This window comes from Castor canadensis, chromosome 1, assembly GCF_047511655.1.
Source record: "Castor canadensis chromosome 1, mCasCan1.hap1v2, whole genome shotgun sequence".
NCBI classification, from domain to species: Eukaryota; Metazoa; Chordata; class Mammalia; order Rodentia; family Castoridae; genus Castor; species Castor canadensis.
The window spans coordinates 90,685,808-90,699,885 of NC_133386.1; the positions used below are offsets into that span (position 1 = coordinate 90,685,808).

General features: G+C 40.7%; 1 protein-coding gene across 1 annotated transcript; it reads left to right on the top strand.

The window, feature by feature from the left end:
* The first annotated feature begins 1,955 nt into the window (after nt 1-1,955).
* Nucleotides 1,956-7,233, top strand: LOC109699238 (uncharacterized). Its single transcript, XM_074068657.1, is given in 5 exon segments — nt 1,956-2,612; nt 5,711-5,898; nt 5,954-6,208; nt 6,210-6,636; nt 6,638-7,233. Coding segments are annotated over 5 exon segments (1,872 nt in total). The 3' UTR covers nt 6,983-7,233.
* Nucleotides 7,234-14,078: the final 6,845 nt, after the last annotated feature.

The window sequence follows — 14,078 nt, forward strand, 5'->3', positions numbered from 1 at the left end:
CCACCAAGAGGCCACGGTAACTTCACGGAACTGCAGGATGGGCAGCAACCCAGGGACCCAGCGGATTTGCCCCTCTGGGAGCAATCAAACGCCTCCTCCAGTGCCACGACAGATGGTGTGCTCCACACAGTCCTCCAGGGGAAGAGTTGCCCAGGAGCCGCGTGTAACGGAAAGCACGATGAGTGCCCTGAAAGGCATGAATAAAGGAATAGTGAAGAAAAAAGTACCAGGGCAGATGACCAACTCCACGCTGGCATTGCCAGCAAGAAATGCCCAGCAGCCAGGTGCAAAGGACACCGCTCGCAAAGAGCCAATGAAAAGGAGAATGGAGGGAGAGTCCCAAATACACAGAGATGGCCAGGAAACTAAGAAAAAGCGCCATGAGAGCAGTGGGAGCAGCTGTTCAACATCTGGACCCCTCCTGCTCCATGGATGTTATGTGAGTTTTCCAGAGAAACCTGTGTCACTGAAGAGAAGTCTTCCTTCTGAGACCTCAGATGACATCTTGAATAAGAAAGCACGCATGTATTCTAGGTGGTCCCCACCAAGCAAGCTCACATGTGGCAGCCCAGTGCCCAAGCATAACTCCATCAGGAGTTCCTACAGGTCCACTCAAGACATCTCCCAGCTGGGGAAGAAAAAGGGTCCCACCTCATTCCTCTTGGCTGGATCAGCTTCCTCAGGCTCCCAGCCGCCCAAGAGGCCAGCAGAGAACACAAGAGCAGAGGAGCTGGGTCATGGATCGAGTACTCCTGCTCCTGCTCCTGGGGTGGTGGACAAGGAGTCCCATGGAGAAAGGGCTGAAGATGATAGCACAAGGAAGGAGCCCAAGTCCTCCACTTCACTATCAACATCTGGCAGCTCTGGGAGCAGGAAACAGAAGCGACAGGAGGACTCACTGACCTTACCTTTACCACCCCTGCTTACCTGTGCCAGCCCTCCTGAAGTCCACAGAGCAGAGAAGGCCAGATTGGAGAGGTTTAACGAGGCCCAGAAGGAAAAGACTGATGAGGTCTCTAACTGTGTCACCAAGGAGCCTCGTCTCACTTTAACTCTGCCTGCATCAGGGACAGTTTCTTGGCCAGCCTCCTTCCCCACCCCTGCCCCTGACCCAGGTGCTACCCTGCTGCTGGCCAGCTTAAAGACCATGCAGAACTATGACTGTGCCCCATCATTATCAGGACATGCTGATGCAGTGAGCACTGCAGCCCCTGCACGTGCCAAGCCACCTCGACCTCCACTGACCCTGCCTGCATCAGGGCCAGCTTCTTTGCCTGCCTCCCTCCCCACCCCTGCCGCAGCCATAAGCACTATTTCACCCCTTGGGCAATTGAGTAAGGTGCACAATCTGCAGGCCCCACCATCCCTCCCAGTGCCTGTTGCAGTGGATAATAGTGTAGCTCCCCCACCTCTGAAGAGAACCAGCCTTCCAGCCATTCTTAGTTCTTCAGAGCCAGGGTTCTTTGCAGGAAAACCTTCAACAGCTTCCCAGGGGCTGGCACCTACTTCCCCCCCAGTTATACCCCTGGATCTCCTCCATCCTCCCCCACTCCAAGCTGCAGTATCAGCCACACCACAAGGCCTCTCCACCTCTTCAGCACCTTCCCAGGGGCAGGCACCTACTTCAAAATCAGTTACGACCATGGATATATCACCCTTACTACATCTTGATGTTGCAGAATCAGCCAGACTACAAAGTCTTCTTTGGCCTGACCCCATAAAGCCAAAGCCACTTGGCAGCACACCTACCAAAAATTCCTCCCCAACAGGTCCTGGCCTGGCCTCTGGTGGTTTCATGATGAAGAGCCTTTTGGTGACCCCGACTAAAAGCCAGGGAAACAAGTCCACACAGGTAGGCACATTGCCAGCCTCTTCCAACCAAACCATCCCCTAAAACCAACACCACCACTCTAACCATCAAGGCCCGAATTGGCCTCATTAGACCCCCTACTTTCATGCATATTCCATCCCGGCCTTTAATGCAGACAACTGCTCCACTTAGTACTACCTCCATGACCACCAGTCCGGCCACACGCACCATCATTGGTCCAGCCAGACTATCTTCCTCAAAGCCTGTGAGTGGTTTTGGGGTAAACAGCATAGCCAGCAGCCACTCAACCACCACCACCATCTCCACCACCAGCTCTGCCACCAGCTTGACCTCTCAGGGCTCCCTCCTTGGGCCTTCCACTACCTCTGTTGCCCACAACCCAGTGGCCCCAAGCTCCGTCCTGTTCCCCCAGCCCTCTGCCCTGTCCACATCTGCACCACTCACCTCCTTTGGCCTGCCCTTACCCAGTACCAATCCCAGCACCCCTGCCATCAGTGGCCGTAACCACCCACTCACTATCTCTACCTCCACCACTACCAGCCTGGGGACGCTTAGAGTCGGGGGCACCAACAAGCCCTCATCCAACACCCATCCCATTCCCCCACCCAATATGGGACCCAAATCACAGCCCACAAATGGAGGCCCAAAGAAGCAGAAGAAGGGGAATACCATGCCAGCCCTTGTTCGAGCATTTGCTGCTGTTTCACTGTCCAATACTGGGCAGAACCAGGCCCACAAGCAGCGCAGGTGCAAGAGCCAGCGCAAAGCCATGAGCAATTTGGTGGCTATGTTTTCTAAACTTTCCTTAGTTTAAGGGGCACTGCCTCAGTTCTCTTTATTTTTATTTGTAATTTTTATTATATATATATATATTTCCATGTGTTTCAATATAAAAAAGCATCTCTTTATTAAAAAAAAAAAGAAACACACAGTCATCAAAGTGAAGTATGCATCTGAATTTCAGCTAAATAGAGCCACGTGCCTATTTCAGTTAAAAGGATGTGAGCAGACCTACCATGTACTCCCTGAAGGTCCAGCTTTTAAAATCCTTCCCCACAGTCCCTCATGCTCTTTACATTTTCTGGATGGGTGGTATTGGGGTACCTATCAGGGTGCATCATTCTGGAGATGTCAGAGACCCACTAGAATGTTTTCGTGATAAGTGTGTGGATTTGTTCATCTACTTTTACATGAATAAAAGTTCTATTATTTTTAAACCAAAATTTTGGAATTTATCTTCATGGCAGTGTTACCTTTACCAAAACACAGAAGTGCTGCCTTCAGTAACTGACAAGGGGGATTGAGTGTGTGCAAGTTGGTAGCTCTGGAAGAAGTTGGAGATCAGAATGCTGGTAGTATGGGTTGTTAGATATTTACTCCATCTGCGCAAACTATCACACAGAAATAATGATTTGGGGTAAGAATTGTGGACTCATGAACTGAAATAGAAATAAGTATAGAAACTTAAGCCATAAGAAATTAGGTTTACAAAAAACACAATAACAAATGTTTATCAGGGGTTCTTATTAGAGAGAGGAACTCAGGTTTGAAAGGTTTAAGTTAAAGACTCTTCTCTTCCACTCAAGGATATTGCTTTATTTGGCCATAATGTAGCTTGCATAGAGAGAAGGGATACAGATGCAAGGAAAGAAATCAGAGTTGAGAATCAGAAGAAAATTTAAGTTGTAGCTATTGCCATCTAGTTCTGAATGGAGGCACCTAGTACTGACTAAATCTACTATTTTTGAAAGAATTATGTTTCCAAAGAAATTTGAGACTCAACCAAAGGTCTTTTGACTAGCTAAGCCTTAAAACCACTGTCTAGCTACCAAATTGCTATATGTAAGGAAAACCACTGCCTAGCTACCAAATTGCTATATGTAAGGAATAAGGAGATGAAAATCGGTATAGCTCTCAAAGAGGACATACTCTTCAATATTCTCCTTTAGATGTGGCTTTGAAGGGTGATATGCAAACAATAGAGCTTCTTTCAAGTGACAGAATTTGTGTACGTGAAGGACCTTCCCTCACTGGCAGGATGAGAACCTTCCACATGACTGTCAATGAAAATACTACGAGTGATAGTGCTGATAGTGCTATTAGGAAGCAGTAGAAACTTTAGAATGTGAGACCTGATTCGTTTGAAGAAGTATATCCTTAGGGTGCACCCTTGAAGGGTATCCTGGGGTGCTGGTCTCTTCCTCTCCATCTCTTTACTCCTGGCCACAGGTAGGTGACAAGCTGCCCTCCTGTACATGCATCCATCAGGATTTACTGCCTCACACAGGACTGAAAGCTACAAGGCCAAGTGACCATGATTTGAAAGTACAGAAAGTATGAACCCCCAAAACCCTTTTGTCTTTTAAATTGATTTCTCTCAGGTTATTTTGTTACAATGGAGAGTTGGCTAACACGAGTTTGTTCTGCTGACAAACGCTAATATGCTCTAAGAGCAAGTACTGAATTTCTGTTGCTTTACAGTGATTAAATATTTATGGGTCTATTTGGTAAGTATGTCTTCAGAGGACCTTCCTGTTCATTTCACTCCTGTCTCCATCCTGGACACATAGCAAGTGTTCTGTAAATAGTTTTGAATGTGTGGTGAATGCAAAGTTTTTGGGTTTTTTGTGGTGCTGGGTGTTGAACTCAGGGTCTCATCCATACTAACCAAGCGGTCTATCACTGAGTTATATTCCATGCCGAAACATAATTTTTAATGCAACCTCTGTGTTGTGACTTTCAGTGTAGTAATTCCTTCCTCAAAATTTTACTAGCTAAGTAGAGTCACTATTTGGATATACAAACCCGAATATATGCACCAAACACCTCTTTATACAAGCTGTCAGTTTGTTGTTTTTCTCTCGATTCCCAATATAATAAACCTCAGTTCCTCAGCTATGACATTTTTCTATGTTTGTTTCCTCTGGATAGTTTCTCAAAACTGTTACACACACACACTCACACACTCACACACACACACACACTCACACACACTCACACACACTCACACATACACACACTCACACACTCACACACACTCTCTCACACACTCACACACACACTCACACACTCTCTCACACACTCACTCACACACACTCACACACACACACTCACACACACACACACACACACACACCTCATAGAGAAATAGAATTCCTCCAAGTAGCACAGAAAAAGTCTGTGCAATATTAATTCTAGTCAATCTATGAACATAGGAAATCTTTGCATATTCTGGTCTCTCATTCAACTTCTTTCTTCGAGGTTGTGCAGGTTTCCTTGTGTAGGTCTTTCACCTCCTTAGTTAAGTGTATTCATAGTTTTTTTTTCTTTTTTTGAGGGATGAGAATGGAATTGCTTTGCTCTTTTCTTTCTCAGTCTGTTCATTGTTAGTATATAGAAATGGTGCTGATTTTTGTATGTTGAGGTAATTTCCTGCTACAAGGCTGAAAATGTTTAGGAGATCTAGGGGTTTTGAGGGACGTCTTTTAAGTATAGAATCATATTATCTAGTAAAAGAGATAATTTGATTTCTTCATTCCCTATTTGAATCTATTTTATTTCTTTCTCTTGCCTTATTTCTGTGCTACAAAATCCAATCTCTATTGAATAAGAGTGGCAAGAGTAGACCCTTTTGTCTTGTTCCTGACTTTAAAATTTCGTCAGTTTTTTCCCACTTTGTATGATATTGGCTTGTCACATACAACTTTCATGATTTAGAGGTACTTCCCTCTATTCCTAGTTTATTCGGAACTTGGATCTTAAAAGGATTCTGAATTTTGTCAGGGCTTTTCATGCCTCCATTGATGTGATCATGTGATGTTTTTCTTGATTGTATACATTTATTGCTTTATGCATGCTCAATCATCTGTATATCCCTAGAATGAAACCAATTTTATCACGCTGTATGAACGTTTTGACGGGTTAACTCAGTTTGCAAGTACTTTATTGAGAACTTTTATGTTTATGTTCATTTTGAAAGACTGGCCTATAATGTCCCTTGTTCAAAGTTGCTGTGTCCTGAAAGCGGAAAGCGCTGCTGCGGGAGTCCGAAGGGAGTCTGTGCTGCGGTGGCGGGAGCCCGGCTGGCCTGAGGTCGTCGCGTGGGCCTTGTGGAGCCTGAAGCTGCCCTGGGCGCGGCGGGGAGGACGATGCCGAGCGGCTGGCCGGGCAGGGCCAGGGTGCGCCGCTGCCCGCGGTGCGGGTGCAGCTGATGAGAATAAGGTTGAGCATCAACCCCCTGGAGGACTGGAGGCTGTACATTAGCAGCCGGCCCCCACTGGTGGTCTTCATGATCAGCGCGAGCGCCATGGCCATGGCCTTCCTGACCCTGGGCTACTTCTTCAAGATCAAGGAGATTAAGTCACCGGAAATGGCAGAGTGCTGCGTTTAATGATTTGGACTTTTGCGTATGGGAAAATGAAACTTGGACGCATCTCTCAAATGACAGCACGGCTCCGGGGAGCACAGGTACCAGTGGGCAGGCCAGAGTGTCCACCCTGCAGATCCCCCAGGTCCTGGAGGACCCGGGCCCTGTGAATATCTCGTTTGCAATCACCCTCACCCTGGACCCACTCAAGCCCTTCGGCGGGTACTCTCGCAACGTCACGCACCTATAGTCCACCATTCTGGGGCATCAGCTCGGACTTTCAGGCAGGGAAGCTCACGAGGAGATAAATATTACCTTTACCCTACCTGCTGCATGGAGCTCGGACGACTGTGCTCTTCATGGTCATTGTCAGCAGGTGGTGTTCACAACCCGCATGACCCTCACGGCCACCTCTGGTGTCTTCCCTGTCACCGCCCAGCCCCCCGCATTGCTCTCCTGACACGTACAGCAATGCTACCCTGTGGTACAAGATCTTCACGACTGTCCGTGACGCCAACACGAAATAGACCCAAGATTACAACCCCTTCTGGTGTTACAAGGGAGCCATTGGGAAAGTCTATCATGCTTTAAATCCCAAGCTCACAGTGATTGTTCCAGATGATGACCGCTCATTAATCAATCTGCATCTCATGCACTCCAGTTACTTCCTCTTCGTGATGGTGATAACGATGTTCTGCTATGCTGTCATCAAAGGCAGACCCAGCAAGTTACGTCAGAGCAATCCTGAAGTTTGTCCTGAGAAGGTGGCTTTGGCTGAAGCCTAATCCCACAGCTCCAGGTTTTCTGAGAGAGACTGAGAGAACCGTAATCGTTGCCTGCTGAACCCAGCCAGGGCCTGGCCACTCAGAATACATGATCTTGCAGTGTTGGGTTATTCCAGCCAAAGACATTTCAAGTGCCTATAACTGATTTGTACGTATTTATAAAACTCCACTTGGAAACGTGTCCAATGATGCACGTGCTTTGCACCTGGTACAGCCAGAGCCCTTCAGCCTCACCTGGACCTCTGAACTCCATACTTCCACGCTCGCTGGAGAGGTTCCTGGGTCCTGCTGCAGCGGAGCAGGTCGTGGTGATCACAGGGTCACAGGGCGTGTCATTGCTGCTGAGGTTGAGGTTGCTTTGGCTCTTGTTTCAGCCGGTGCCTACAGAATGTGTTCAACAGTCTGCACCTTTGATATGATATGCATTTCAAAAGCCACCAGTCCATCTGTGGATCTTACGTGTCTGTGGCTTAATCATCATAGTGACAGTGGTAACACCCTTTTCCTCACTTTGCTTGCAAGAATACATGCCTTTCTTAAGTTGATTTTTTCCTTTTTTTGTTTTTAAAAAAAAATAAATAAAATAGTCACATTTTAATTAAAAATAAATAAATAAAGTTTTTGTGTCCTTTGGTTTTGGAATGAGTGTATATTGGCTTCCTGGAGTGGGTTTGGTAGTGTTCCTTCCCTTTCAATTTCATGGAAAAGTTTGAGGAGTATTGGTGCTAGTTCAGTCTCAGAGAATTTGTCTGTTAATCCATCTGGTCCTGGCTCAACTTTGTTCAGAGACTTTATTACTGCTTTGATCTCATTGCTTTTTGTAAGACCATTTTAGTGACTTATACCTCTGTTGAATTTTGCAAGGTCAAATGTATTTAGAAATTTATCCATTTCTTCTAGGTTTTCCAGTTTATGTGACTATAGGTTTTGAAGCATCTCCTCATGATCCTCTGGGTTTTATTGATATTTGTTGCAATATCCCCCTTTCTATCTCTAATTGTATTAATTTGTCTCTTTTTCCTCCTCTTTCTAGTCAGATTGGCTAAAGGTTTACTAATGGTATTTATCTTTGGCAAGAACTTACTTTTTGTTTTATAAATTGATTGTGGCTTTGGTCTCTATTTCATTAATTTCTGCCCTCATTTTCATTATTTCTTTCAATGTGCTGATTTGGGGGTTTGACTTGTTCTTATTCATCTAGGTGCTTGAGGACAACAACTAGAAAACTCATTTGAGAAATCTGATTTAAATTGTGCCCTCATATCTATAAATTTTCCCCTCAGCATGACTCTTTCTATATTCTGTAGATTCTGTTGGTTATATTTCCATTTTCAGTAGACCCTAGGGAATTTTGGATTTACTCCCTTACTTCTTCTATGACTTACTAGTCATTCAACAATATGTTTATTCTTCATGTGTTTGAATATTTTTCACTGTTAAGTTCTAGTTTTATTCCATTATGAGCTGATAGAATATAAACTAACACTTGCTAGCACTTGCTTTGTATCTTAAAATATGATCTAGTTTAGAGAAAGTGTCATGGGCTGCTGAGAAAAAATGCATATTGTGCAACAGCTGCAGGAGATACTCAGTAATATCTGTTAACTCCATTTTGTCCATAATGTCCCTTAATTCTGAGGTTTGTTTCCTGATTTTTGGTCTGGATGATTCATCTAATGTGACAGAGGGGTATTGTATTGGACTGTATCTGTGATGTTTAAGTCTATTAGTGTTTGTTAAATGAAGTTGGATGCACTGACATCTGGAATGTATATATTAACACTTGCTGTTTCCTCTCCAAGTGACCTTTTTTTTTTTTGGTCTCTTCTGATGAATTTTGACATGACAATAGCTATTTTTGACTGCTTTCAGCATCCATTTCCTCAGAAAATGTTTTTCCAGCCTTTCATCCTAAACCAGCATTTGTTTTTGTTAGTGAGATCCATTTCTCATAGGCAACAAAAGGTAGTGTCTTGCTTTTTAATCCAGTTCACCGTTCTATATCTTTTGTTTGGGGAATTGAGACCATGAACATTTGGTGTTAATGTTGAAAGGTATGTAGTAATTTCTTCCATTTTGTTGCTTTTTGTACTGTTTGATTCTTTCCTACTCTTAATTTTATTGTCTACTGATCTGGTGAGATTTATTAATACCTATCTTTTTGATTTTTTATTATAAAGTTTTATTAATAGAGATTTGTTTTACAGGCAGGGGATACATAGTGACAATTATGATTTGGCTTAGATTGCACATTAGTTAGATTATTCTCATTGTCTGTTCCTCTCAACCCCCTTCCCACCCCACTTAAAGCAATTGCAAGAGCTTTCTTGTTCTATTTCATATAAGTATGTAAAGTCTGTCAAACATACATCCCCTCCTTAATCTCCTTCATTGATATCTGTATTTTTATGGCTACATTTATCTTCATCTTCTTTTTTGAGTTGCTGGTTTAGTGGAAATCAGAAACCAGTGTATAGATCAGTTAGACATGAATCAACTTGGGTTATAACACATTTGTAGATGAAGCCAATGCTAGGAATCTCTCTGTATAGCTATCCTTAAGTAGCAAAAACACTTTGTCTTTCTTATTAATGCTTATGTCTTTTCTTCAACAAAATTAGAGACAAGGGCAGAACAGGTTCTGCCTGGAAGTGAGGGGAGTAGTGGTGGAGAAGGAGGGGGTGAGGGGCAGGTGGGAGAAATAACCCAAACAATGTACACACATGTGAATAAATGAATAATAAAAAAGAAATCTTCACACCTTCTTCTTAATAAATGATGTGAAACTGTAACTTCCCTGAAAAACATTTTAAAGGTGAATTGTAAATTAAATTCACTTCAAATAAATAAATAAATTTTATTTATTAAATAATAATTAAATTAATAATAAAATTTATTTAAATAAATTTTATTTATTAAATAATAATTAAATTAATAATAAAATTTATTTAAATAAATAAATTTTATTTATTTATTATAAACTCACTTTAAATAAATGAACTGAAAACTTAAAAATAAATAAATGGATAAATAAACAAACAAAAATTCACCATCAAGCCCCAGGTTATCTGGAATTTTTCTATGTTTTCTTTTGTAGACATTCTATCTTGGCATTTAGTATTTTAGGTCCATATTCAAATTTCAGTTAATTTTTGTGTAAGGTCTAAGAACTCCCATGTTTTTCACAAGTGAATTTCCAATCATTCTCATACCAATTGTTGGAAAAGATGATCTTTTCTTCAGTGCCTCTGTGCCATTAAGAAAATACCAGTTGACTGGGTAGATACATTGACCTCTTTGTGGGCTGTCAATTATTTCCATAGCTGTGTCTCTTATCTTATCCGTACCTTTCTATTTTACTTACTGCAGCTATAGCAGTTATATGATTCTCTTTGTGTGAGTCTTTATAAGGAAGTGGTCAATTTTCATATAATTTATCAAATTTGTAGGCATGTAGTTATTTATAATATTCATTATCATTTTATTGTCCACAGAATCAGTTACAACTTTCATTTCTGATGCTAATAATTTTGTCCTCTCTTCTTTCTGGGTTGTACTGGCTGGAGGGGTATCAATGTTATCGATGTTTTGCAAGGGCTAACTTTTGATTTTGTTTATTTTCAGCTATCATTTTCCTAGTTTTGATTTCTGTGTTTTCTACTATAATGTTTACTCTTTCTTTTTCCCTTGCTTTAGTCTTACCTTTCTCTTAATTCTGTACCTTCTTAATGTGGAAGTTTAGGTTATTGGTTTTAGAAATTTCTTCATCTTACATGTTCTCAGTGGTATAATACATAGCCACTCAATGCTATAAATTTCCCTCTAAAGCACTTATTTGTCATTACTGCACACATATTGGGTAAATTGCATTTTTATTTTCATTTAATTCAAAATATCTTTAAATATCTCTTGCAACTTCTTTGACCTATGGATTATTTGAAAATGGGTTAGCTTTTAAATATTTTGTTATAGATTTCTAGCTTAATTCCTTTGAGATTGGAGAACATATTTTGTTTTTGTCTGTTTTTTTTTTTTTTGCTCTTATTTTTGTTGATACTGGAGTTTTATGTTGAGTGGGGATATGGCATTTCAAGCTTAGAGACTCACATTTGCTAGGCAGGCACTCTACTACATGAGTCATGGCCTCAGTCATTTTGCTTTAGTTATTTTCATAGTGCAGTGTAATGTTTCTGTTCAGATTGGCTTAGACCTTGGCCTCATATTTATGCCTCCCATGTAGTTGGAATGACAGTCACACACTACCACTCACTGTTTTTTGTTGAGATGGGCTAACCTGAAACTGTGATCCTCCAGATCTTCTCCTGCCAAGTATCTCGGATTATAGTCATGAGCTACTGTGCCTGATGATTTATACCCTTTTAACAAAATTTTGTGTACTGTTTTTGTGGCCCAGATTGTGGTCCTTCTTGGGGAATGTTCCATATGACCTGATTATTATTATATGACTATGTTAAAGTGTCTATCCTTCTTGTGTTTCCATTCATCAATCCATCTAGTTCTGAAAGGTTAGATTTGTGGCTTTTTCTATAAAATGTACTTTACTCTGAGATACCCAATTAAAATTTTTATCATGCCCTAGATTTATTTAGCCTAATGACTACTTTAAAGCAAACTGTTCTTCCCCTTATCTCTAAAGTTAGTTAGAAGTTAACTGGGTGAAAATACCTCCTGCAGAACAAGAAAACATGAAAAAACAAATAATACTATATCTAATGTCATCTCTCTATTAAAAACTATGGTGATTGTGAAGGAAACTCAAAGTTTTTCAAACATCATGTCCACCACCTTAAACAGCTTCTCCAGTTGCGATCCAAATGACACTCTAGCAGACTCACTGACCATTCTTGACAGAGAAGTCAACAACAGAAGGCAAAGGATAAGAAATCATAGCAAACTCCTGCCACATTTGCCCAGAAATCGACTTGCACCTGCGACCAGGATAGCCCATCAGAGTGGCAACTCAGAGCAGAGGAGAGCTAAGGCCAGTTTTCGTCAGGTTAATGTCATTGTGAAGTGGCTTGACATCTCTCTTTTATCAATGATATAATTTATGCATAAGATTTAACCAGTAGCACTTATGCTTCCTTACATTTTAAAAAATACAGATATGTAATTTTCTATAAAATGAAAATATAGAAAAATAGCAAGAATCTCCAAATTCTCCCACTGTTGATTGTAATCAAACCCTCCCCTGACCTTCACTCGAGGACAAGCAACCATCTGGTCCCTGTTCCTGTATAGTTTTCCTTTTCCAGAATGTCGTATACAATGAATGCTACAATAATTTATCAAATACATTTTTAGAAACATCCCTCCCAGTCTGTATCTTATATTTTCATCTTCCTAATAGTGTCTTTTGAAGAAAATTCTTAATTTTTATGAATTCTAATGGATCATTTTTTAATGAACTGTGCTTTGTGTGTTAAATTTAAGAAATCTTCATCTAACCCAGGGCCCCAATGTTTTCTTCTAGAAGCTTCTTAGTTTAAGTTTCTTCATATGTATCCATACCTAATATTGATTTAATGTTTGTATCTGGTGCAAATTAAGTTGAGGCTGACTTTTTATAAATGATCAATTGATTCAGTACCATTTGTTGAGCAGATAATCCTTTTCTATTTCCCTTTAGAAACTTTGTCAAAAACCAAAGGTTCATAAATGTGTCCATCTATTCTGTGTTCTCAGTTTTGTTCTTTTGATTTTTTTTGTCCCTTTTTTCACCAGTGCTACCTAATCTTGATTACTGTAGTTTTACAGTTGAGTCTTAGAATCAGATAGTGCAAGCTCTCCACATTCTTTTCCAGAATTGGGTTGGTGTTCCTGTTCTTTTCTTTCTATGTAAATGTTTAGAATTATCTTGTCAGTTTCTATAAGATTTCTAGATTTTGATTTAAATTGCATTATATCTTAATTCACTTTGATATTTGGTATCTTATCAATATCGAGTATTCCAGTCCTTAAAGCCAATATATTTCTGTTTTACACAGATTCTTTGATCTTTCTTCAATGTCTTATAGTTTTTAGCATACAGATCTATCTCATATTTTGCTAAACTTTTATTTAATAGTTTCATGTTCTTTGGAGCTTTGTAAATGATACTGCTTTATATTTTGTTTTCTAATTGTTAACTTCCATATGAAAAGTGAAATTTATTTTTGTATATTCATTTTTGACATTTTTCTTAGTAAATAATAGTTGCAGAGGGAGTTTTGTTGCGTCACTTCCATATATGTTTTCAATGTTCCCCAGTTTGGTACATTCCCTCCATTATTCTCCTTCTTCCCCCTCTCCTTCTTAAAATGACCTACATAGATTTCAATGTTCCATATTCATACATGTATAGAACGTACATTATATCCTATAACCCTAGCAGGAAAAGTATTGGATGCTAAGACCCAAGAAGGAGAAGCTGCCCTGGAGAATCCTGAGACTCTTCAGTCCACAAATTCCCAAGATCTTCTTGAGTAAGAGAAGCAGCTTTTATTCCTTTCTAGAGATTAGCTTTCACTTGTCTCAATACTCAGCAAAGACCTCACTTAAAGAAACATTCTTGCCTTTCTCAAGATCCACCTCTGCTACCCTCATTGAATTTGTGTAAATTAATGCCACTATTAAAATCTTTTATTTTTTTTACAGTACTATGGGTTTGTATTCAGGACTCTATGCTTATGAGGAAGGTGATCTACCACTTTAGCCATACCCCTAGCCCTTTTTTGCTCTGGTTATTTTGAAGAATGAGTCAGCCTAGAACCACAATCCTCCAGATCTCAGCTTCCTAAGTGTAGGATGACAAGCATGGGCCACTGCACCCAGCCATTGGTTGAGATGGGTTTTCGTGAAGTTTTTGATCTGACCTCCAACTGTGATCCTTCAGATCTCAGGCTCCCAAGGAGCTACAATTACAGGTGTGAACCAATGACACCACACTCCAGTATCAAAATTTGAGAGAATGCAGAGGGAATGATCTCTGTTTTCTCAGCTAAAGGCACTAGCATGTCCCTTGCAAAAAACAAGTTGACCACAGTGAGTTATGTTAAATTACTATAAAAAAAACCTATATAATGTCAACCTTAAT